Source organism: Corvus kubaryi, unplaced genomic scaffold, assembly GCF_017639235.1.
Source record: "Corvus kubaryi isolate FWS band 111438036 unplaced genomic scaffold, C.kubaryi_AGA036_p1.0 split2-37374, whole genome shotgun sequence".
Classification (NCBI taxonomy): Eukaryota; Metazoa; Chordata; class Aves; order Passeriformes; family Corvidae; genus Corvus; species Corvus kubaryi.
Genome location: NW_024582082.1, coordinates 5,636,472 through 5,660,970, shown reverse-complemented (window position 1 = coordinate 5,660,970; position 24,499 = coordinate 5,636,472). Strand labels below are relative to the sequence as shown.

Genomic DNA, 24,499 nt, shown 5'->3' with positions numbered 1-24,499 from the left:
CGGCGCGGGGCGCGGGCCGGAAGGGGCGGCGTTCCCCGCCGGGCTCTGGCCGTGCGGGCGCGGAATGGCCGCCGCCGTGTAGCGGGAGCGCCGCCGCCATGGGCCGCGAGTCCAGGTGAGGGAGCGGCGCCGCCGCCCCGCGCGCCCGGGGCTCGCGGCGCGCTCGGGGCTCGCGGCTCGCTCGAGGATCGCGGCGCAGTGAGGCGGCCGTAAGGGGGACAAAGGGTGGCGTGGGCTCTCCCGGTCGGCGGGCGCGCTGAGGCCGCCGCGGCAGGGCCCGGGCCTGGAGCCGGCCCTGAGGGCAGGGCCGGGGCCGCGGGTGCCAGCGCTAGGTGCGTCCGAGGTGCCGGGGCTCACCGGCACCGACCCCGTGGCTCCTGGAACTCCTCCGGCCTTCGCCGGCGTGTTCCAAAATGCCATAATTAGCCACGTAAGGGGGTTAATCTGCTTTAGATGTTTTTGCTTGTGCCTTTTGTACTTATGCAGGATCGCGTATCTTTTGCTCTCTCGCAGCTGATATAAAGACCCAGTTAGTGTTGTAACCAGCTCGGCAGTAATGGCCTCCTGTGCTGCGTGTGTCTCGGGCCAAGCCTGTGCTCCAGATGGTATGGAGCTGCTCACACCTATCAGGCTTTAAACCGATGCCACAGTTTGCAAGTGCTGTCGGGTATATGCCTCTGTTTCCTAGTTTAGTTAGATTTTAATACTAAAGCTGAGACGACAGGCCACACATGCGGTCGTACTACACTGTAACAGCTTCCAGGTCTATAACGGAGATTTACACCAAGAGAGGCAGATGACTTGAAATTTTAACAACAACCTTAGGCTCAAGTTAGTGATCTAGTGCAGAGCTGGGCACTCCCACAGATCTACCTAAATTAGCTCCAAATGAGCTGGGGCAGCAGTGGGCGGTACAGGACACCCGTTAGAGCCACCTGAATTGAAAGCCAAGCTCTGGCACTCCATCCAGCAGGACTCCCTTGCTTGTCACAGCATAGCTTCTCTGCTGCAAATGACAAGGTTTTTCTGTTTGGGCTAAAAGGAATGTTAAAAGTGGGTTTAAACTTGTATTACTTTTCTATTTTAACGTACGAAAAGTTTTAGAAGTGAAGAAATGGTAAGTGGGTGAGAGCGAATGGTGAGTGGACATGGGTGGGGGCTGCCTGTGCTGGGGTTGGTGTGAAGAAATGTTCCATGCACTGGGGCTTCTGCAACCTGAAATCATCTTTTTGGCTTTATTGCACAGTGTAGAGGAAAAAAACTTAAAAACAAAATTATTTCTCTAAAACTAAAATATTAGAAAGAGAAGAAGTATAGAGCAAATCCCATGGAAGTTTGTGATGGAGACGGGAAAGAAATTTAAAATCTCAATGCTGACAGATATTCTTGGCACTCAGTTATCCTACTGATAGGCAGGATGTGCTACTGTATGAACTCCGAATGCATGTGGTATCTAAATATACCACATAACATAGACTTAAGTATAAATATACTGTTATTTTTAATGCTGACCTATTTTAATACTACGATAGAAGTGAAACAAGCAGTTGGGGGGCTTAGAGTCTTGCCTTCTCTGCTTTTTCCTGCTTCTCTAGCATGACTACTGGGCTCGTTAGGAGAACGGGTCTGTGAGTCCTGAGCCACTGGAGAGTGAACAAGGGAATTATTCTGGCATGGTGACCAAAAATCTGGAATTGGAGGAAGAGGAAATGGTCACAGTAAACATCCCTCTGTGACTTGTACACTCAGATGAAGAGTTTCCTAGAAAATTCCTAGCCCTGCTATGCCCCACAGTGTGGTTGGGATAAGAGCATTAATGAGGGGAGGAAAGGAGACACCCATCTCCATCACACACCCCTCAAGTCTTGCTGACTTTTGTCAACTTCTGTTGGGAGGTTTGATATTATGGAATTTCTATTGATGTCAGCATGGTAAAGGTATTGACCACAGCTGTATCGCATCCTCAGGGGTTTATGTTTCTTTAATTCCAGTGTGGCAGCTTTCCTGTTGAGCAAAGGTATAGTTTACCTACTTTGCATGAGTAAACACGTATTGTATAAAAAGCAACAAAGAGCAGTATTTTTGCTTGACAGATTTTGGGATAGCTTCAAAGAGCCTTCAGCTTTTCCTATATATGAAACAGATATCAGTGGATTTCTGAAAAGGAAATTGTTCTTGATGCTCTGGTGTTCTCATGATGTGCTTGTAGTAGTAATCTAAAACTGAAACAAAATTGTGACCAAATAATCCTTCTAATTTCAGCATCATTAGGAGTGTATATGCATATTATGTATATAATACATATATATATTAATCACTTTGGCAAGATGATTACAAAAGTTTAGACATTTAAAAAGTCCAAGAAATTAAGATAATATTTTTTGCTTGCTTGACCACCTCACAAACACATTTAACTGCGCGTGGTTCTGATGCTCACGCTGTGTGAATGTGCCACACAGGCATTATCGGAAGCGCTCTGCATCCCGGGGGCGCTCCGGGAGCCGTTCCAGGAGTCGCTCCCCATCGGACAAGAGGAAACGTGAGGACAGGCGCTCCAGGAGCAGGGATCGGGATCGAAGACGGGAGAGGTCACGCAGCAGGGACAAGAGAAGGTCTCGCTCGCGGGACAGAAAGCGTCAAAGGTAAGACATCGGCTCCAGTCAAAGCATCAGCCTGTCCACTGAATATTGATGTTCTCCCACTCCAGTTAGTTACTCTGCTGATGTCCGCCGGAGATTTCACTGTGCTTAAGGCTTTTTGCTTATTAAATGCTTTCTGGCTTGCTGGTGCTGGAGTTTATAAGTTCTTAGTGGTCTTGATGATTGGTGGGTTCCTTTTATAACCTGTTCCTCAACAGAAGGCTAAAGTTGTAGTAAAGACAATTTTGTTGCGTGTCAGACGTTCAAGGAGTAGAGAAAGGGAACGGAGCCGAGAGAGAAGACGATCCCGGAGCCGAGAGAGGAGGCGCTCGAGGAGCAGGAGTAGAGGGAGACGGTCTCGATCCTCCAGTCCAAGCAAGAATAGGAAAACAGAAAACAGGTATTCTTGTGTTCTTGGCTTTAGAAATGTGTGAAAGCTTACTGAAGGTCATTGTCTTTTAAATATATCTTGATAGGGTTTTCAGATATAATTGCAAACAGACTATAATCAGGCTCTGCTGTAAAATGAGTGGGAAGTCCATAAATGGTAGCAACAGTCTGTATACAGAAAAAGCATTGATGACACTCAAGAAATCATCACAAGCTGGAATCACAAAGGCTTTGGGAATAAGTGTATGTTTTGTATTAGAATAGCCCAAAGAAAAAAGCTTAATGAGATTCAATTAGCTAAAGTGAATTTTATATTTATTGTTGTAAGTTAGCACAAATTTAGTTTAGGTGCATTCTTTTTTTTTAAATTGGATGCAAGCAAGGACAGTAAAACCTGTGATAAATGGGTTTTGAATTCAGAGCAAGTGTTACATTTGCACCACATGAGTAGCTTTTCCCGGGGAGAAGGGCTTTTGTCTGTCAGCCAGGATGGTGTCTTTAGGGGGATGCTCACATTTCCCTGGCAATATGCTAGATCACTTTACCTTTCTCTAGAAATTCCACAAACAGGAAATTTTTTCTATGTCTTTTCTAAATGCTGACTTCAAGGAGGTGTAAAATAAAGTGCAGAACAACTGGAGTATCAATTGTAAGAGCTCTGAAATGAAGTCTGCAAAGAAATGAGAAAGGCACATGACAGTGAATTGGGTTAGCATCGACATTTCTGGTAGTTAGAGGAAATAATTCCATGACATGGAAAGATTGTCTGGGAAGCAGTGTGTTTTGTAAGGTGTTTGAAAACATAACAGGGTAATCATAGTTCTGTTTCTGTCCAGCATATATGTATCGTCCCCCTGAGAAAAGCCGTAATGTTCTAAGAAACCTTTGATCTTACCTTTCAGATCAAGATCTAAAGAAAAGACAGAAGGTGTGGAAGTTTCCAAAGAAAAGAAAAAAGACAAAGACGACAAAGAGGAAGAGAAGGATAAAGATGCTACCACAAATGCCGTGGCTACTGAGGTAGAGACTTTTAGCACTTGTAAATTTACAAGATAAGTTTGTGGATGTCCAGTCTTCTGCAGCATGCTTACTCAATGGTTATGTTTGTTTAAATAAGCATAGGCTAAAGCCAGCAGCTATTAATTTTCATTGTTTGGTTGGTTTTTATGATAGAATTTTGATCAGAACAAACTAGAAGAAGAAATGAGAAAACGAAAAGAAAGAGTGGAGAAATGGAGGGAAGAACAACGCAAGAAGGCAATGGAAAACATAGGAGAGCTAAAAAAAGAAATTGAAGAGATGAAACAGGGGAAAAAATGGAGTTTAGAAGATGATGATGGTATTTAACCTCTTTATATATAACAGAATACTTTTGTTCCTAGTAATATTTTTATTACAATATCTTAAAGCATCTAATTACTCTTCAGAATATGAACCATAGAATGATAAAGCCTAAATCTGGTCATGGTGTCAAATGGTTTAAGATACATTTTTGATAAACCAACTGGAGAGATTTGTATTAGGAAAAATTATATAGTAACAACACTGGGCTGTAATTATTTGGATAGACAATAATTTGACACATACAAGGACTTACATCTTTCCCTGTCTTTTATCCCTATCTTTTTTGCTGTTGTTAGATGATGAAGAGGAAACTGCAGAAGGAGAAAAAGAAGGCAATGAGGTTGAAGATGAGGAGTTAGATCCTTTAGATGCTTATATGGAAGAAGTAAAAGAAGAGGTCAAGAAGTTCAATATGAGAAGTGTGAAAGGTGGAGGTGGGAGTGAAAAGGTAAAATCACCTGTTAAAGATTACTTATTTTTAAAAGGCAAAGATAACTTTGTGTTTTAGTAGCAAAATGGCTTGGAAAAAAATGGGGGAAATGCAAAAAAGCAAGAATTTAGATGCACTTAATGCATGTTTGCTTTCACTTTCATTTCCTGGTGTTTTTATGCAACTGTTTTAGCAAGCATTTTTCTTACAACATTTCACTGAGGGAAGTGGGGAAAAAATGCTCAGCATAATGCATCCAGAAGTACAAATATTCTGTATGTTTTTTACAGGATGGGTTTTGTTTTATACAGTAGTGCATTAATTTTTTTAAACTGTTCTTATAGAAAACTGGACCAACTGTTACCAAGGTGGTAACCGTGGTGACAACCAAAAAGGCAGCTGCTGAGTCAGAAAAGAAGAAAGGGGAGCTCATGGAGAATGACCAAGATGCAATGGAGGTAATGGAAATATTTTTCATTTCTCCTGTGAAAAGGCAAAGTGCCTCTTCTTGCTTCCTGTGGTTGTGTGTGTGTTTGGCCTGAAGAGCTGTGAAGGGTGTGGGTATTTTGCTGCTCGGGAGGCTGTGGAGGGACAGCCTTGCCTGAGTCACAGACTCAATAACCTGCAGGCCCTGGAGCTCAGCCACGTCAGGCCATGCTTTGTGGCTGCGGTTCCAGTGCTATTGGTGCTCCTTCAAAGCTGAGGTGGGGACATCTGTCAGATCTGTGACTGCAGTGGGACACTAGTCTGCTGGTTGGCTGCTTTTTCTTACTGTTTCTTTTGTATGGCAGTGATTATTTCTGAATGTCAGGCCTGGTAGCTGGCATTGGTAAAGTTGTGAAAGTGATACAGAACATGGTGAGAGTTAAGGTTTGGGAGAAACATGAAAGAATTAGGGGAAGGAACAACTGGGCCTCTTAAGCTGAGAGCAGCTCTTCAGTTTCATGTCTAATACAGTAAGAAGTACTTGTTTCTTCTGAATAGTTTCGCTATAAATGAAAAAGGAAATACCATCATAATTCATTAATCCTAATATACACACAAATTGTGATCTCTACAGTATTCCTCAGAAGAGGAGGAAGTTGATCTTCAGACTGCCCTGACTGGCTATCAGACCAAGCAGAGAAAGCTGCTAGAACCAGTGGATCATGGAAAGATAGAATATGAACCTTTCAGGAAAAACTTCTATGTTGAAGTACCAGAACTAGCTAAAATGACTCAAGAAGGTAAAGACAAATACAACCAGAACACCTTGTGCACTATTAAAGAAAAGAATGGTGGATTTCAGTGTGCTGTGGAACAGCAAATGCTTTCGGAATATAAAAAGCATTTGGAGCAGCTTGCTATAAAAAAGTGTTAAATCAGGTGCATCACTATTGTTGATAACGTACCATAATTATATATGAGTCTTTGGTTGGAAAATTAATCTGAGTCCTTTCAGCCTAACTCCTGTGTTCACGTGTAACAAGCAAAAAGCTGTTTTTCTGGTAGTGATAAAATTAGTATTTCATGTTAAGGGACAAAGTAAGAGTTTTTTGATCAAGGTAGTAGAGAAGTGTCAAGTTTGACTCTGTTATAATGTAAACTCTATTGCAGAGGTAAATGTGTACAGGCTGGAGCTGGAAGGAATTACAGTCAAGGGAAAAGGCTGTCCCAAACCAATAAAAACCTGGGTACAATGTGGTATTTCCATGAAGATTCTCACTGCCCTCAAAAAGTAAGCAAGCACTTAATGAACTGTATCATCCTTGATTTTGCTCACTGTGTTCTGTGGCATGTCCATGAGAAGGACCTTTTACTTTGTTGCATAATGCCACATGCCCATGTCTGCAAGTGTTACATAGTCATCAGAGTGTTTGTCACTCAGTGTTCAATTACTGTTATTAACTAGTCTCTGCCGTTTGTATCATGTTTTTGCTGCTCATTTTGAACTGTACTTTTTGAATTGCACTGGTATGTATATATAAATATGAATATGCAAAAAAATTTAGCATGACATCATGATTCACATCTGTCAAATTCTATTTTGTTCTTAAAAATTTTTTTTTTCCTTCTTTAAGACATGGGTATGAAAAGCCCACTCCCATTCAAACCCAGGCTATTCCAGCAATTATGAATGGACGGGATTTGATTGGCATTGCTAAAACAGGAAGTGGAAAGACTATTGCATTTCTTTTGCCCATGTTCAGACACATTATGGATCAGAGAGCATTAGAAGAAGGAGAAGGTCCCATAGGTAAAAAGATTTTATTTTCAAAGTTACTATTTAAATAAATATAACCTCAAGTATATGCTTTAGATGGGATTTCAGTTCTTCTCTTGGTCATAGGGAGAAGTGCTTACTAATATCCATTGATAAGTGGCTTTTTTTTTAGTTAATGATCACCATGCTCTTTAATGTTGTTTTATGATCACAGTGCTATTTAATGTTGTTTCAATAGCACTCCCATGTCCACATATCTGGGAGACCTTGCTCCTTTGATTTTTAGATTTAGACCAGATTTCCACTCCTTCCTCATAGTGTCAATTATCTTTTCCTTGAAATTGCATTCTTAAAAATAGGAAGTAAATTGCTGTAAACATCATTACAAAAGATTAATTTCTATTGTGTAAATTATAAGATCTCTTATATTGCAATGTATGATGAAAATGTTTTGCTTTTCAGCTGTCATTATGACACCTACACGTGAGTTGGCTTTGCAGATTACCAAGGAGTGCAAGAAATTCTCAAAGACACTTGGGCTTCGAGTTGTCTGTGTTTATGGAGGAACAGGAATCAGTGAACAGGTATGCAAAACACATGCCTGTCTTGTCAAAGAATGCTTGGGCTTTATTAGTTAATGTTACTTTTGCAGCAAAATTAGTTGATTTTCCTTTTCCATGATTCCAGTACATTTGCAGTCTTCATTATTGATCTGCTCAGTGGGAATGGTAATAATGCAAAAAGCTTTGCATGTAACTTAGCCTTAAACATACAGATTTTGGAAAGTCTCAAATACAATCCTTAAATGTTTCAGACTGTTTCTCTTTATGTATGTACTGACCATTAAATTAAAATTGAATTATTAGTGGGATATAATAATTTGAAAGTTACTAAGAAGCTGTATTTTTCTGAGAGTTCCCCTTAAGATAAAAAAAGCCAGAAAATGATAACACTGGTTTATTGCATTATCAAATATTGCATCTTGAAGTAACTTAGAGATTAATTTCAAGGGTTTCCACACCCCCATCCCACCCATTTATGGAAACAACAGGAGTGATCATCTGTGATGGAACATGGTGTGTCTGCTATCACTTGTCCCTGATGTAACACTGATATTTCTTACAGGCTCTTAACTGCATTGAAGAAATATCCTCATTAAAACTACTTCAGCTGGGGGTAACTCAGGCTGTCAGGGATTACTCTTTTTGGAAGCAAAGTTTTCTGAAGACTTAAAGAAATTGCTAATGAAAAATCTTTACCTAATTCACATTAGTAGAACAGCTGTATTACAATGTAGGTGGTTTTCTTTTTTGCAAGGTGATATATGTTTTAAAAAACCTGAAAGAAATCACAAAGCAAAAACTAATAGATTGTTTACTGTGTTTTGAAATCAGATAGCTGAACTCAAAAGAGGTGCTGAAATTATTGTTTGCACACCTGGACGTATGATTGACATGTTAGCAGCTAACAATGGTGAGTAGAAAACCTTTTCCTTTGGAGAATTTTTTACATTTGTTGTGTAATTCTAACAAATTCAGAAGATCATGTATTTTGCTAAATGGTCTTATGGAATTTTCTTATGTCTCTTCAGGCTGCACTATCTAGCTTTTGAGAATATATAGCACTAATAACAGGTTTAAGCATATATTGGTTTGACTTTTTTTGGGAGGACAGGAAATACTACATTCTTGAAGCATTTTTGAGAATGTTTATCATTGCTAAACTTGAGATGTGCTGGTCCAAATTTTTTAACTTCAAGTCATTTAGATAAAGGTTATGTAACAGTTGCTTATTTTGTCTGCCCGTTGATCTGTTATTCATGTTAGAGTAGCTCAGCAGTTCCCCACTTTACAAGAGCATCTGACTCTGCCTTTATCTGTTTGCTCTAAAAAATAGATAAAGAAGCCCTCCCTAAATACCTGCTCAAAAGTAAAAGAACTGACCTTATATCAGATATTCAGTTTGATTAAACCAAGCCACTGCAGCTTTAAGAGGTTTTGTCCTAGTGTAACCATTGCATGCTTATTAGATAAAGTTTTATTATTAAATTATTCCACATCAAAACCTCTACTAAACTGTTGACATTATTTAACTTCTGTGAAAAAAGTACCTTCAAGACATATAGAACTGGGCTTCCAAGACTTAAATCGTCAAAGGTAGGTACATTAATGCTGTTCCCAAGTAATTTTACGAAGTTACTATTTGGGGATGAAAGTGTTAAGATGTTAAATAGATATGTAGATATTAAGAAATACTTACTTTGTTCCTTAAGTATGAATTCCATATGTTAAAAAATGCAGCGCGTAATGTCCTAAGTAATTTGAGGATTCAGCTACAATTTGCTAAAGCTGAGAGGACCAAATTCTTCTGTAGGTTGATAGGCACAAGTCTGAGTGATAGTTGTAGAAAATGTAACAAATCTTTTCCATTCTGAGAGCATTTGGCAGTGTCACTCCACAGTTTTGTGGAACTGAATGCATTTATATTGTTTGACAGTACGATTCTAAAATCCTTGAGTTAAGTCCTTCTCATGAAAGGGAGTCTCTTTGCTGTTTGTTTGGGAAGGGTGCTAATTATCCTGTCCATGATAATTTCAAAATGTTCACAGAAACACAACTTGCTTATTTTATTTCAACCTGTCCCAGAATTTGGGGTGGTTCTTGATTTTAAATTCAGGAGTGTTACTGGGTAGGTTTTAATCTTTATATAGTCATTTTGAAAAGACTTGCTTACTCTGTTTTATGCCTATTATTAGCAGTGATCTAGAACTAGTATGATTATCCTCAAATAGTTATTCTTAGCTCCAAGGAAGCATTACAGATTGTGTATAAAGGAATTTTCTGAGGCAGCAGTTAGCACTGGGCTTTGCCTTCCACACATGCGCTGTAATCTCTAATATGTTCTTTTCTAGGTGCCGCTGTCAGATACTGGCTGATGTGGCTCCTTGCTTCAGCTCAGTCTTAGTTTTATGATGTGTTTTGGCGAGGGCAGTTTTCTGAATTTTTCAGGTTCTTCTGGCCCTATGATGGTATGCAAGAGAAGAGTTTGACAAACTAAAAGGGCCTTGTGCATACTTACACATTTCCCAGAATGTATGTGTGATTAAAGTGTGAACATTAAAATTCACATCTAGTGAATTTTTTAAAATATTAATTAATGTCTTTATTAGAAGATAGTGAGACTATATAACATTTAAAAAAATATTCCTAAGGGAAACTAGATTTCCATTTGGTTTTGTTTCCCATGTGTTTTTTCCTCTCCTTTCACAGGTCGGGTGACAAATCTCCGTAGAGTCACGTACGTTGTACTTGATGAAGCTGACAGAATGTTTGACATGGGGTTTGAGCCTCAGGTAATTCATGACATGAGGGATGGTGCCAAAAGATGCTATTTTCCACATCAAGGATTTTGCAATGCTACATTATTACTACACTGTCAGTGGGTGTTCAAAAGGGTGTGCTGCATATGGACAGCAGTTTAAGCTGACTCTAGTATTTCTATTATTTTCACATCTATTGTCACATTATTATAACATCACGTTATCCTCACGTCTAGTGGAAGGTATCCCTCCCTGCCCATGGCAAGGGGTTGGAACTAGAAGATCTTTAAGGTTTGTTCCAACCCAAACCATTCAGGATTCTATGTTTTACTTTCAATAAATTCCTATATAGCTTAGATTTTTCTGTAATACACAGGGTGTTTTACACACTCATTTTGAATACTTGTGGCCATGTTGTATCCCTGTGTAATCCCTTGATACAGGTGTTGTATTAGTAGTTGTAATGTGTTTATCAAGTCTTTGATGCCTCTTGGCAAGAGATAGGAGCAAAATGTTGGAAGTGCTGCTGAGTAATTACTTGCTGAGAACTTTGGACACCCAGGGCTCTTTCAGTTGTCATGGGCTATACTGTTCTCCAAAACTAGGAAAATTCCTTTTATTTATTTCTTGAGCTGTAGGGTTTCTGCTTCATTTCCTATGATTTTTGCTGAGATGCTGCCAGATTGCATATTGCCATGCAACTTAGTTTTCAATCCAGCAAGTTTTGCCTGTCTTCCAATGCTGGCAGCTTGGTGCCAAGAGGAAATCCATAAAGAATGTTTTGTAGTCTGTGAGGTGCAGATACTACCTGACTTTAAAGATGACAGCTTTGTATGTGTGCGAAATTGAGTTACAGCACTTGGATATTAACAGGGAATGTTCTCGTACCACAGGTTATGCGCATTGTAGACAACGTCAGGCCTGACCGTCAGACTGTCATGTTCTCTGCTACTTTTCCCAGAGCTATGGAGGCCCTGGCTCGCAGGATCCTCAGTAAACCTATAGAAGTGCAGGTTGGAGGCAGAAGTGTTGTCTGTTCTGATGTGGAGCAACATGTGGTCAGTATCACACATCTGCCTTGCTTATTTTCTCATTTGCTGGCAAAAGGTTGTTCCCAGCAATGTTGAATATAAACCAGTATACCCACAGAGTTTTTATTTTTAGAAGTTTAGTGGCCTTATTAAACATGAACTCAAAATAAATCAACACCCTAATCTGCAAATGCAGTGTAATTTTTAAAGTTGGTTTGTAGCACTAAGATGAACAGCAGTTTTACCACTAGGTATGGGAACAGCCTGAAAAAGTCATCTCCTGTTCTTGATTTTTACTTTTATAAACTCTGAATTCGTTTAATGACTCAAGATACAAATTATACTCTTTCTACTTTGCTTTTGTATGTCTTTTTCCAGATTGTCATAGAGGAGGAGAACAAGTTTCTGAAGTTACTGGAGCTACTGGGACACTATCAGGAGAAAGGATCTGTTATTATATTTGTAGATAAACAAGAACACGCCGATGGGTTGTTGAAAGATTTAATGAGGGCCTCTTATCCTTGCTTGTCTCTTCATGGAGGTAATCTGCAAATTTAAGGATTTATATTAACTACTCCCAACTAGAATGTTGGTATCCAGTAGTTAAAAATCACTTTATTCCTGTATAGTACCAGTTATTATTTCTTCATAAGCAGGTTTTGCTTTGTAATTGGGTAAGATAATTGTTCTTAATTTGAAGTAGACATTATAGTTTTGTGTAATTATTCTTCATTGTTCCCTTTGAGATGTCATCAGATGCCAAATCTTGTGTCTGTGCAAGAGGACTGTTACTGAGAGTTAACACCTCTCAGGGAATATTGCTAACTACTTGTTATTGTAGAGTAGTGAGTGCCATTGGGCAGTATCACATGATATTTTTATTTGAGATTCCACAATAACAGCAGTTGTCGCTTTACTTTCCTTCTATCAACTAATGGTAATATAATGGAATTACCAAGAGGAGAAAAATTTCTTTACAATACTGTCCATCCCAGTATATTTTAAAACTTACATTATTTTTCTAGAGCATTTTATATAAAACCAGTAAGTACAAAATCACTTTCCAGCAGGAATGCAGTAATGAAAAGGGGAAAAATATTCTTGTTATTCTGAGATTTCTGTTGCCTTTAGAGAACAGACAAAACCTCCAGATGAGGTTACAGCTGAAGTAGAAAATTGAAAATAATATATAAAAGGCTTTTGAAGGTCTTGGTATGGGGAAAACGTCTTTTGATAGTTGAAAAATTAAAAGTTATTCTAAATAATAGAGGTTATTTTGGCTAGTGTACTTTGCCTTTGAAAGTGTGAATGTATTGAAGTTTTATTTGCTTGTGATTTTGGTTGTTTGAAGTTGGAGGGTGTTTTGACCTGGGTACAAATCCTCATGGCTTGAAGCAGAGCTTTATAATTAACTGATTTGTCTTGCAGGTATTGATCAGTATGACAGGGACAGCATTATTAATGACTTCAAGAATGGAACCTGCAAACTTCTGGTGGCCACGTCTGTAGCAGCGAGGGGCTTGGATGTGAAGCAGCTGATGTTGGTGGTCAATTACAGCTGTCCCAACCATTATGAGGACTATGTGCACCGAGCAGGCCGCACTGGGCGAGCTGGCAATAAAGTATGTACACTCAGTTGTCTGGTTTGGTTAGTACTGGCATTTTCCCCTTCTTTCTTGCTTGATGAAGTTGTTCCAAGGGATAGTTACAGAGGGAGTAGTTTGTGTTGTTGGTGTGAAGAGTGTTTTTAAAATATTCTGAACTTCAGCACTCTGAAATTTGGAACTTACATGTTCTTCTGATGTATGAGTGTTCTTTTAAATCCCATTTGTGGCTGAAAGTTTGGGTGTTTTTTAGTGTTGGAAATGTGCCCTACTAAATTGATAAGATTTTAATTTTTCAAGCTTTCAACCATGACAAGATTGGTTGGAAGGAAAGACTTCTGTGTTTACCATCTTTGGATGATTACCAAAATTATCAGCTTCCTGGGAAATCACATTATTCATTCTATACTTCCACTAAAAAAACGTTATTGCATGACTGTTGTGGTTAGTTTCATTGACCAGAAATCAGCATCTGTGCAAGGGTGCTTCAATAAATTTAGAGATGGAGTGTCTTGAGAGCTTTTTCCTAATTGTCTCTTAAATTAATTTTGACCAGGGGTATGCATATACATTCATTACTGAGGATCAGGCACGTTATGCTGGTGATATCATTAAGGCTTTGGAATTGTCTGGGAATCCAATTCCTACTGATTTGGAGAAGCTCTGGGCTGACTTCAAAGACCAACAGAAGGCTGTAAGTAATTCTTTCTTCTCTAGAGGGCTTGGTCCAGGTTTAATGCCTGTGTATGCATGTGGGTCCAGTTGTCCAGTGTACACACAGGGGTCACCTCACTGGGAACAAGTGTGTGCTTAGCTAAGTGTGTCAGGGACCTCAAGATTGGGATCTTGAATGTCATTTAAAGAACTGTTCTTGAGAATTTAAATATTGTCACCTGTTATGTTATAAATACCTATGGTATAAGGGGCATTTCAGCTTTTAACAAGATTCACATACAAGATAATGAAGTTCTTTCACAGAATTTGTATGATTATTTCTAGAGCTCTCGCCATCAGAGGATCTCGCTCATGCTGAGAACGGTGACTTTGGAGTTCTTCTGATACTAAAAAATGGAGGGTTTTTTTTACTGCATTTGAAAAGCATTTAAAATGTATACTTACGGGAAATCCCAATAGGCTATTGTCTCTGCTGAATTAACAGAGGTTTTTTTATTACATTTCATTGTGAAATGCAGCTTTTAAGTTTGAAGAGCTTTATGAATGTGCTAGGATTTGCTTTTTGAAGAACTTCAAAATTATTTGTATAATCTTACAGTTATTTTATGACTATCAGAACTAGAATTTGAAACTCCTAAGTATGATAATACATGTTTTTGTTCTCAGGAGGGAAAGTTGATTAAGAAAAGCAGTGGATTCTCTGGCAAAGGTTTTAAGTTTGATGAAACAGAACAGGCTTTGGCTAATGAAAGAAAGAAGCTACAAAAAGCAGCTCTTGGCTTGCAAGATTCAGATGATGAAGATACAGCTGTTGATGTAAGCATCTGGGAATAGGATTTAAGTTGCTTATGGATTTTCTCAATTCATTTGATTTTCTTCCTCAGTAGGTTACATCACACGCTGCAGAGTGCATGGATTTCAGTTACTCTGTGACCTTTGTTACTGACCATATGTATTCTTCAAATGTAGAGATACAGCTATGAAGATCAAGATCTAGGAAGATCTTCAGTGTCTCTTTCTGACTTACTGGTGTTTTATACTTAATGTGTGTAGTTATGTAAATGTCACATAAATTATTTGTGATAATAATCTTGCGTAAGTGAAATAGAACGATTGTCCTCAATTGCAAACATATTTTTATTTGCATTGCTTTAAAGACATTCATAGTAGCATTTCCTATTTCTAAATCTTACTAGATTCCTTTCTTAATGTTTGATAGACTCCTTTTTGTGACTTGCAAGTAAACACTGTGTTCAGACATTTTCCTGATTAGATCATCTTTTTGTTGAGCTGTAGTTCTGGGCAGGCTTCTGCCATTTCTACAAGATTAATTTCTTTAAAAGCATGTAAACTAAATGCCCCTTAGTGTTTCTTTCTCCATGATGATAAGATTATATAGTGGTAAATGCAGTGATCATATAATTGTTGTTTTCTTTAGATTGATGAACAAATTGAAAGCATGTTCAATTCAAAGAAAAGAGTAAAAGACATGGCAGCACCAGGAACATCAAATGCTCCTACACCATCAGCCGGGAATGCAGAAAAATTGGAAATTGCTAAAAGATTGGCTTTGAGAATCAATGCCCAGAAGAATCTTGGAGCAGAGGCACAAGTCATGGTCCCCTTCCACTTTAAGGTCAGGCTCTTTACAGACCAATGTTATTCTTTTTTAATAAAGGTTGTTCAGTTCTTTGTTCTGTGTCTGCCATTTGATTTAGTGTTTCTGCACACTAGTGACATACTGCATTGTTTATCTCATTTGGGCTGGGCTAACTACTTATATAGGATTTGTAAGTGAGCTGATACGTTTATAAGACTTACTACAGAACCATAAATGCTTTGCCTTGGCAAAGAGTCAGTTCTTTACTGATAACATTGCACAATTAGTTTTGTCAGCTTTGGCAGAGTTGCAGAACATCTTTCTCTGCTGAAGCATGAGATGTACATGTGATGTACAATGTGTTTAGATTGAGGTTAATTGTTCTGGAATGTCCAAAGATATTTTAAGCTGAAAATATGAAAGACCAGTAAGTTATTTGGAGGTGTGAAGGGAGTTGTTGAGAGGAAGAAAGGAAGAGCAGAAGTCTGGAGAGTGTATTTGTTATGTAGACAATTACATTACATAGAGAACTTTAATGAAACCCTTATTGGTTTATATAGGACTTTTTTTGGCTACCTTGTTCTCAGTATGGACTTCTGCTTTTACAGGATGTGATGCAGCAGGCTACAAATGCTATCCTGAGAGGAGGCACAATTCAAGCTCCTACTGTGTCTGCCAAGACCATTGCAGAGCAACTGGCTGAAAAAATCAATGCCAAGCTCAATTATGTACCCATAGAGAAGCAGGAGGAAGAGAAACAGGATGGAGGACAGAATGAGTCCTTTAAGAGATATGAAGAAGAATTAGAGATCAATGACTTCCCACAGGCAAGTAACTGTTTTGCTGTAATCAAGTGTAAATGATCATTATTTAACAAAACCTCTCTTCATACTTACACCAATAAAATATTATGTCTCTATTTCTGATGATACCTAATTGAAATTACTACATTATCTGTGATTACTTCTCAGGTTATATAAATGCAATGCTTTGGACTTACTCCAGAGAGTATCAGAAAAACAAGTATTCATTATCAGACAAAAATCTCTTCACCCTCTACTCACTTCTCTAATACCCAAATCTCTGACACTGTCTGGTGTTTTTTGCAAAGGCTTTACTGCCATGACTGCTACAGCTCTTTGTCCTTTTTTTAGTACCTGAGTATTTCTGCCGTTCAGAATATTGCTGCTCTGATCTACCTCCTCTGTTATTTTGAGGATTTATATTTCACAGTATCAAGTACAAATTCCCTGTATTTATATTTGAGGTTCTGCCCACGTTGGCAGAACTAATGTATTGCTATTTTGTGTGGTGCCTTTCTCCTTGTTGATCCTCCCATATCCTTCACCCTGCAGACTGCCAGATGGAAAGTTACCTCCAAAGAAGCACTGCAGAGAATCAGTGAATATTCTGAAGCTGCCATTACAATCAGGGGAACTTACTTCCCTCCAGGCAAAGAACCCAAGGAAGGAGAAAGAAAGATTTATTTGGCTATAGAAAGTATGTATTCTTTTTATAAATGTTTCTGTTACAGCTCTGAGTCTAGTTTTGTAATTAGACATGGAATTTCTGTAGCCAGTGTTCAGACACTTGAGTTACAGACTCACTGTAGTTACTGAAAAACACTTGTTTATCTTAATACACTTCATCAAATGATCCATGGGGATCACAGAGAGGCTTCTCCTCACCTGTGACAGAACAACAGCTAATCTATGAAATCAGTTTGGAAGAGAGGAAAAGAAAAGAGGAAAAAGAATAAGCACAAAGAGGTCTATGCCAGTGTAAAATAAGGGAAAAAATAGAATTCTCTTTAGGCTGTTAAAGGTATAAGAAATTGCATCAACTACTACAACAAAAACTTTGCAAATGTCATGATGGTTGACTTTTTATCAAGAAACCTCTAATCCTACATATTTCTGAACAGTATCATTTATGACTGTTTGGAGTATCTTTCTTAAAAGAGAACTCAGTCAACCTGTGGCATTCTGTGCAATAGAGTGTTCTTCAAGTAGCTGAGGATATTCAGCAAGTTTTACTATGCTTCTGAAAGTAGGCAGCAATGTTTATTCTGTAAGCTTCATAAACACTTTCTGTGTAAGATTATAATACATATTTTTATCTTCAGGTGCCAATGAACTGGCTGTACAGAAAGCAAAGGCAGAAATCACACGACTTATAAAAGAGGAGCTTATCAGATTGGTGAGTACAATATCCAGAATGCAGAGGGAAAGTGTCTTAATGTATGCTTTATGAGATTGACTTCTGCAAATGTTGACGCTCTGGCATAAGGTTTTACTAATATCAGGGACTGGGACCTACAGATCTCAAAACCACTGTTCTATTGAACAGCCTAAAAATCCATTACACTGGTTAATCAGCCAGAACACGGCTGCTATCCAGCCAGCAGATGGAGATAACACATTGACAGAGATTTTTGAATGAAGACCCCTCAAAGAGTTTGGTCCCAGTAAATTTCCTAATTTCAACACCATCAGGCAGGGGAGAGGAGAATGATTCCCCTCATTTTAATATTTTATATGTGTTGAGAGATCTGGTTTGCTGTAGCTTTACAACATACCCAGCTAATAACCTAGTGGGGTTTTATTGCAATTCATTTGTCCTTCTTCACTTTTAACTGTGATTATCCTCTTTTTTATTTGCAGCAAAATTCTTACCAACCAACCAACAAAGGAAGATACAAAGTTTTATGAGCATTTGGAGTTACCTGTCTGCCAGCAGCTGGTGCGTGAAACTTTGTGGCTTCTGTTGTTTTTGCTGTTTACACTGCTTATTGTAAATTAAGGAATTTTTTTATTTCGTCTTGCGGACATTTTTTAACAGAAAATTGATACTTGCTGAAGCATCTTAATTCTCTCCACTAAAGTTATCAGTCTTAAAGCAGACCAGTTTTGGCGGAACATGATTTAATTTAAAAGTGCAGTTTATATACTTTTCATCATAAAGAATGTGAAATAAACAGATTTTAATTTTTTTGACGGACAGTATACTGTTAAGTAAATTAAAGTGTTGGGATTTGTGTTGGAAATTGTTAGAATGTACCTGCTTCGTATTGTTGAGATGGTTCACACATCAATTTATACTGGAAAAATGATAAAACACCAAAATAAAGGTAGGATTTTTCTCCTGATCCATAGCATCTCTCTGGCTGGTTCCACATATATTTGTTCCCTGTACAAATGTCCCCCTAAGGTCAGAGAGTCTTGCATTGATCAGAATAGAGAATTTTATCCAAAAATACTCAAGGTCTCAAAATGTTTTAAGATCTTATCCTTCTCATGTCCCATTTTTTCTTTATCATCCAGATAATAGATAACTCTTTGGGGTTGTTGTAAAGTGAAATGTTTTGTAGTATGACCATAGTTTTCCTGTTTTTTCCTAAACATCAGAATTTTAGGATTTGATTTTTCTTTCCCATTTGGTGACATAAGAATGAAAGCCTGTTTTAGTTTAAAAAGGAATTAGCAGAAAAAAAAAAGAGAAACCTCTTTTGTAATGAAATATAACTTTGTCACTCTTTTATAGTGTTCTTATATATACATTTAATGTGATTATTCCCCCAGGATTGTTGTCTTTATTACTGTTAGGACATGGCTTTAAGTACAAATGTATAGTGATATTTATGAATGAATGCCACAAATGCTATCATTGCAGTCAGTCAGCTCCTGGGACAGGCAAGACCGATGTTTTTGAGGTCTCATCCCCATAACCATTAGGATTCATGATGGACACTATTCCTAAGCATTTAACTCCTGTCTGCTTGTCTGGAGCCAAAGCTGTAGCAATTTGAATTGTCTCATTCTAGCAGCTGCGAGACTTTGAAGATGATGACTTTCAAAAGGACTTTCATAGAAAGCTTTACTTACCTGACACATTGAGAAGAAATGTGTCATTTTAAACCAGCTGTGTATATACTGCTTTAACCCTGGTGAAGACAAATCATACAATCTGCATCATGGCTGTATAAATTCACAACTTTTCTTTCCAAACTTCAGGTAATTTAAATGACTCTCTGTGTTTGCATACAACTGTCTGTTACCCTGTCAGTGTACCTTATTTGCAGTACGGGGAAGATGCAAAGGAATGATTACACCAGCTTAAGAGTCTACATTTAGGATAAGAACACCCCTAATGTGGTACTTGCCAGTATTAATACATGGAGTAGAACAGAGAAGCAGCACATACAGTAACATTTCTCCAAACCTAAAACAGAAATCTCAAACTAAAGCTCTCTGATTACCTTTAAATACATCTAAGTTTTCCTTCCCATAAGAACTGGGGTTTGATGTCTTTCCTAGAAATTCTTTGTTGAATTGTCTAACTTTTGGACAGTGTCCCTTCCCAGAAGAGTGACACATTTTGTGTATTTAATGAAGAGCACTGTGGAGTTTGGACAGCCTGACACATCTTTAAAAATCTTGGTTCAACGTGTTCATACAGTGATATCTCCTAAAAAATGCATGATGGAGACACTTTTATTGGATTTCAGAGATACAACAATGTATAATCTTTAACTTCCTGGGGGTTTTAAATGCAATGTCAATATTCCTATGTTTTTTTAATTCCAGCAAAAATAAAAGTAATTTCAATGTATATTTTTCAGAAACTGTCTTTCTGAATAGCTCCTCTGTTTTCTGCATTTGCACTGCTTCTGTATTTTTTCCTATGAGAGTGAACCTCACACTGTTTGGAGTAGGGTGATGTGAACAGCAGCTTGTACTTTTGTTTTTGTGCTGGAAATGCAATGTGACACAGCCCAGACTTAGGGAAGAAAGTCACAGCGAAGGTGTTTGGATACATGAAAACAGGAGCAAAATGCATAAAAGCCGGTGGAAAATAAACTCTCAAATTAACAAATACACAGGGAAAAAAACAGTGGAAACAAGATGAGAATAAAAGTTTGGAGAAGATACAATTTAATAATGAAAACCGCTATATTTAGTTCTTTGCAAGCGTGTCCATGGATATAGGCAAGATCTTTATAAACATCATGATTTGGCTGCTTTCCAGGGAATCTGCCCTGGTCAGATTCATGTTGCCAGTTGTGGGAAGAGCTGGGTTTTTGGTTTTTTTTTTAAATACACATAAGCAGAGCTTGTTCTGTTACCTGCCCAGGTGATAATACTACCAGCTTTCACAGTTGCCTTTATGCTCTTAGTACTTGAGTGAGCAGTGGTGTTTTGGGTGGATAAGTGATACAGGTGTTTGGCACTGGATCATGAATGAGCTTTTTCTTCTATGTCACAGTAATGTGGTGGTGTCATCGTGCAGTGGGCCCACACCAGGGAGGGGAGGCAGACCGAGACCCCTGACCCCAGCCCAGCTCCCTCATTCTCCGTGCAAGTGGCCCACCAGAGATTCAAACAGCAATAGCCCTCCCCTCCTCCCCCCCACCACTGTGAAGGATTCATGCCTTAGCCAGGAAAACAGGAGAGACTAAATCCAGTGTTTTGTGTGGGGAAAAAAAATGCACAGCAAAATAAAAATGTGTGCTGTCACAGTTCAGAATTCTGTACTCCCTGAACTATATATGTGGCACATGGTTCCCACCTTTTGTTTAAAACAGGCAGCTCAAGGCCTACTGTGCATGTTGACTTCATGCTATAAAAGGTGTAAGCCAGACAATGAGTAGATCATAGCCAGCATGTTCTGTAGCTGTTCTCTGAGCTGGCTGCTTTAGATTTTACTTGTACAATTAGAACAGTGCAATACAGTTAATGTGCATTTGGCTGTTAATTAAATAAAATATTCCGAGGCTCAAAGTACCATCTGTAGGGGCTTTTTGTACTCAAGTCTTCCAAGTGGAAGAAAAAAGATTTTTGTTAAGCAAAGTTTTCCTGAAATTCTGCAATTGTGACGAATATAAAAGAAACACCAAAGGCTGGATTTGGGATCTTCATAAAATAAGAAAAAGAATGCTGGAATTTCAGGGAGTGAGAGAATACTTTGGTGTTTCAGTCCTTCAGGCATTTTTACAGTTGTAAGAAATGGTGGTTACTTCTGCCAAAGTAGTGGCAGGGTTACAGACAGGCACCTGTGGCTGTGAGGATGGAGCCTGTGAAGCTGGCCAGGAACTAGTTTTTAACTTTTTGCCATGGACATGATACTATCGATGGTGCTGCTGAACACCTCGTTTACAAGGGCCTAACTTTGCCTCAGTTTGCTGGTGAGGTGGTTCTCAGGGTGAACATCAGTGTAAAACCTGCCCTTGGCAGGGAGTTCCTGAGGGTCGTCCCTGAGCATTAGCTCTGGGCCCTGTGTGCGTACTCTGGCCTCCTCACGTGATGCTCCAGGAATGCACTTTCCTTTGATTATTTTTCTTGACCCAGATCTCTTCCAAATATGGTCTCAGCTTAAACAAGTTTGTGTTCTTAGAGCTCGGGTGTTTGCAGAATAAATTCTGGCTTCCAGCTAACTATGGCTGGCTGTAAGGAGGCAGAGAGTAACCTAAAAATGCAAAAATAAAAGGGGCACAGCTGGACTCAGATTTGTCTCAAAATGTACATTTTGTACAATGTTTATACAATGCTAGGCAGGAAGATTTGTTTTCATAGTTTTAGCTGCAGTGGAAACAGTTGTTTTTAAATAAATGACCATTAGTCTGACTGATTGCCACCCAAACATTGCTTCTCTGAGACTTTTCATCTGAAACAAATTTAAATATTTTTCTTTAGTCAAACTGAGAGATACAAGATTGTCAAGCTGACCAGCATAAGCAGAGGTAAATTAATTAACATCTCAGAGCTAAGTTGTTCCAGTGAGCTAAGAAATTACTAATAACCTACTGTGGAGTGAGCATATGATTAAGTTATTTTATACTTTGGCCATTCTAAGTATGAAGTTCATCATCACAAACATTTCTCAAAATAATAAATACCCTGTGGCAACTGTTCTGAAATGAATGGCTGAGCAAGGAAAATGTTACACTCAGAATTAAGATCAAGGATTTTCGTTAAAACCTACATTTCCTCTGCCTGTGCAAGTTACCGAGGAAGTGAATTTGTAGAAATTATCAGCTCCGATAATTCACAGTTAAATAGACAGGAGGTCATGGCAGTTCCTGTACTGAATTCTCCCTGTTTGCTCAGCATGCTTTAGAGCCCAGGACCGGTGAGAAGCTCATGTGTTGGCAGAAGGAGGAACTTGTGCTTTGAGGCCCTTCTTCTCCTTGAAAATGTGGATCCTTCGGCGAGATCTCCAGTGAGAGAGGAAGAGAATGGCACTTTGTGGGGATGTGGGAAGGGGCAGCGTTTCATTGCATCGCTTATCTTACAGATACTTAATGTAATCATTTGGTACTGCTAATGAGTCAGTCCTTTAGAGGAAGAAAAGGAGGGAGCGGATTCACAACTGGAGGAACTGCCATGCTTCAGGCCCCGGGAGCTGTAACAAAACAAGACAGTGGCAGAGCAGTTTATCAGTGTTTGGTCCCTGTTGTTATTAGCACAGTGCACATGAGGGGACCGGGTCCTATTGCTACCAGATGACAATTTGAGCTGGCTCAGCTGGTGTGGGTTTGCTTGGAGCATGATGCAGGGTAGTGACACCAACCTGGCTGTCAAGGAGCCATGGCCAGCTCAGGTCAGACATTTAGATCTTGCTCTGCTCTGCCAGCAACAGCCTCGACAACAGCTGGGTTCAGGGTTCACAGCTCGGGATGGAGCGTTTCACTGCCTTATGTTACACTTCCACTCCTCTAGGGTCTGATGGTTTCTGTGTTCTGTTGAGATGACAATTTCTGCAGAAATCAGGAGGCTGAGCCCAGCCTTCCATCACCTTCCAGATTAAAATATTTAAAATAGCAGGATACTGAAAAGGTATTGACCTGAACCATTTTTCATTGGCACTTCCAATAGACATTTGAACAGCAGAAAGATGAGCTTTGTAAATAAACTGAATCATTTGCTAAATTAAGCTAAATGAAGGCTGCTTTTCCCTGCCACTTTCTTATATTGCAAGTGAGGATTCCTGCATGCATTAGGAAGAAATGGCAAAAATACGAATCATCATCTTGGCAGGATGTTGCACAGCAATTTTCAGCCTGAAGAGCTCCAAGTATTGTAGAAATGGAATATCTTAGTGCTGGAGTACAGCAGTCAGCTCCTCAAACAACAGCAGGAGAGGGAAATATTTTTAAAAGCAGAATTAACATTTGTGAAAGCTGCAGGTTCTTGTTTCCTGGTCTTTTTTGCTTTTATTTTCTAAAACCTCATCTGAATAATACGCAATGTTTTTCAGGCTCTTTTGTCCATCAGTCATTTAAGGACCAATGTGCTCATTCAGACCCTGTGATTTGAAGATGTGTGTGTTGCTGTCAATGGACCAAGGGTGCTAATGGAGGACAGGAATCTGTTATAGTCATTAACAAACGCGGATTAAAAAATATGTTGGTCACAGCCCTCCACCAAGTGGGCTGTCATATTGTTTCACTAAAACTGACCTCGAGAACAAAAGGTTGGATGGTGAAATGTGCTGGGCACTTAAAATTCGTGTTTCTGTGGGATCTTTTTGGAAACAGTTGAAGTTGGTATTCCTTGTATTTGCTGTTCCTGCTTGCAGGTATGAAGTGCTACTGCAACACTGAACTCTTCAGAACACAGATGGATGAAACAAAGCAAAGTATTTAATAACCAGCAGTCCCACACTCGTGCTGCAAGACTCTGATGGTCCATGCCCGGACCCAGCCCCGTGTGAGCTACGCTGGAATGGCAGCTGTTCCCACTGCAAAGTCAGCCGGGAAAGAGAACTAACATAATACATCGTTCTAATAGTCCTGAAGCTGGACTATTCCATAATGGATTGCAGCGTGTGGTGGAGTGGAGGTGGTGGAGTCACCGCCCCTGGACGTGTTTCGAGTAAAGACTGGATGTGGCACTCAGTGCCATGGTCCGTTTGACGCAGCAGTGTTTGCTCACGGGTTGGGCTCGGTGATCCCAGAGGTCTTTCCAACCTAAGTGAGCCTGAGACAGAAGATACCGCACTCTATCCAAACGGCAGTGATGGGAGCACCATTAATACTGATCCCGCTTCCAGGGATGCGCGTGGCCATGCACAGTGCCCGAAGCACTCGGGATTCGTGTGTGTCCCTTCGCCGGGCGGACACCCAACCCGCACGCACCTCTTCCCGCCCGCCCCACAAAATGGCGGCGGCCGCGCGGCCCCGACCCTCGGCGGAGGGAGGGGCCTCGCCGGCCCCGCCCCGCGCGCGCCCCCGTGGCGCGGCCCCGCTCGGGAGCGCGCCCCGCC

At 39.5% G+C, this 24,499-nt stretch overlaps 1 protein-coding gene across 1 annotated transcript; it reads left to right on the top strand.

Moving 5' to 3' along the window:
* The first annotated feature begins 32 nt into the window (after nucleotides 1-32).
* Nucleotides 33-19,846, top strand: DDX46 (DEAD-box helicase 46). The gene is made up of 23 exons (XM_042014590.1): nucleotides 33-115; nucleotides 2,460-2,642; nucleotides 2,899-3,039; nucleotides 3,932-4,049; nucleotides 4,203-4,368; nucleotides 4,670-4,821; nucleotides 5,148-5,261; nucleotides 5,864-6,029; nucleotides 6,400-6,520; nucleotides 6,864-7,039; nucleotides 7,469-7,590; nucleotides 8,401-8,479; nucleotides 10,276-10,358; nucleotides 11,219-11,383; nucleotides 11,735-11,897; nucleotides 12,785-12,978; nucleotides 13,517-13,654; nucleotides 14,302-14,451; nucleotides 15,074-15,271; nucleotides 15,844-16,062; nucleotides 16,591-16,735; nucleotides 17,361-17,434; nucleotides 17,899-19,846. Exons 1-23 carry the CDS (start codon nucleotides 99-101, stop codon nucleotides 17,944-17,946), a joined length of 3,132 nt encoding a protein of 1,043 aa, XP_041870524.1. The 5' UTR covers nucleotides 33-98; the 3' UTR covers nucleotides 17,947-19,846.
* Nucleotides 19,847-24,499: the final 4,653 nt, after the last annotated feature.

What these genes read in the sequence shown, in the direction of transcription:
- DDX46 (XM_042014590.1), top strand. An exon ending in CAAATGCCGTGGCTACTGAG is followed by an intron (nt 4,050 to 4,202) that starts GTAGAGACTTTT and finishes TTTTTATGATAG; the next exon opens with AATTTTGATCAGAACAAACT. An exon ending in AGAAGGAGAAGGTCCCATAG is followed by an intron (nt 7,040 to 7,468) that starts GTAAAAAGATTT and finishes TTTGCTTTTCAG; the next exon opens with CTGTCATTATGACACCTACA.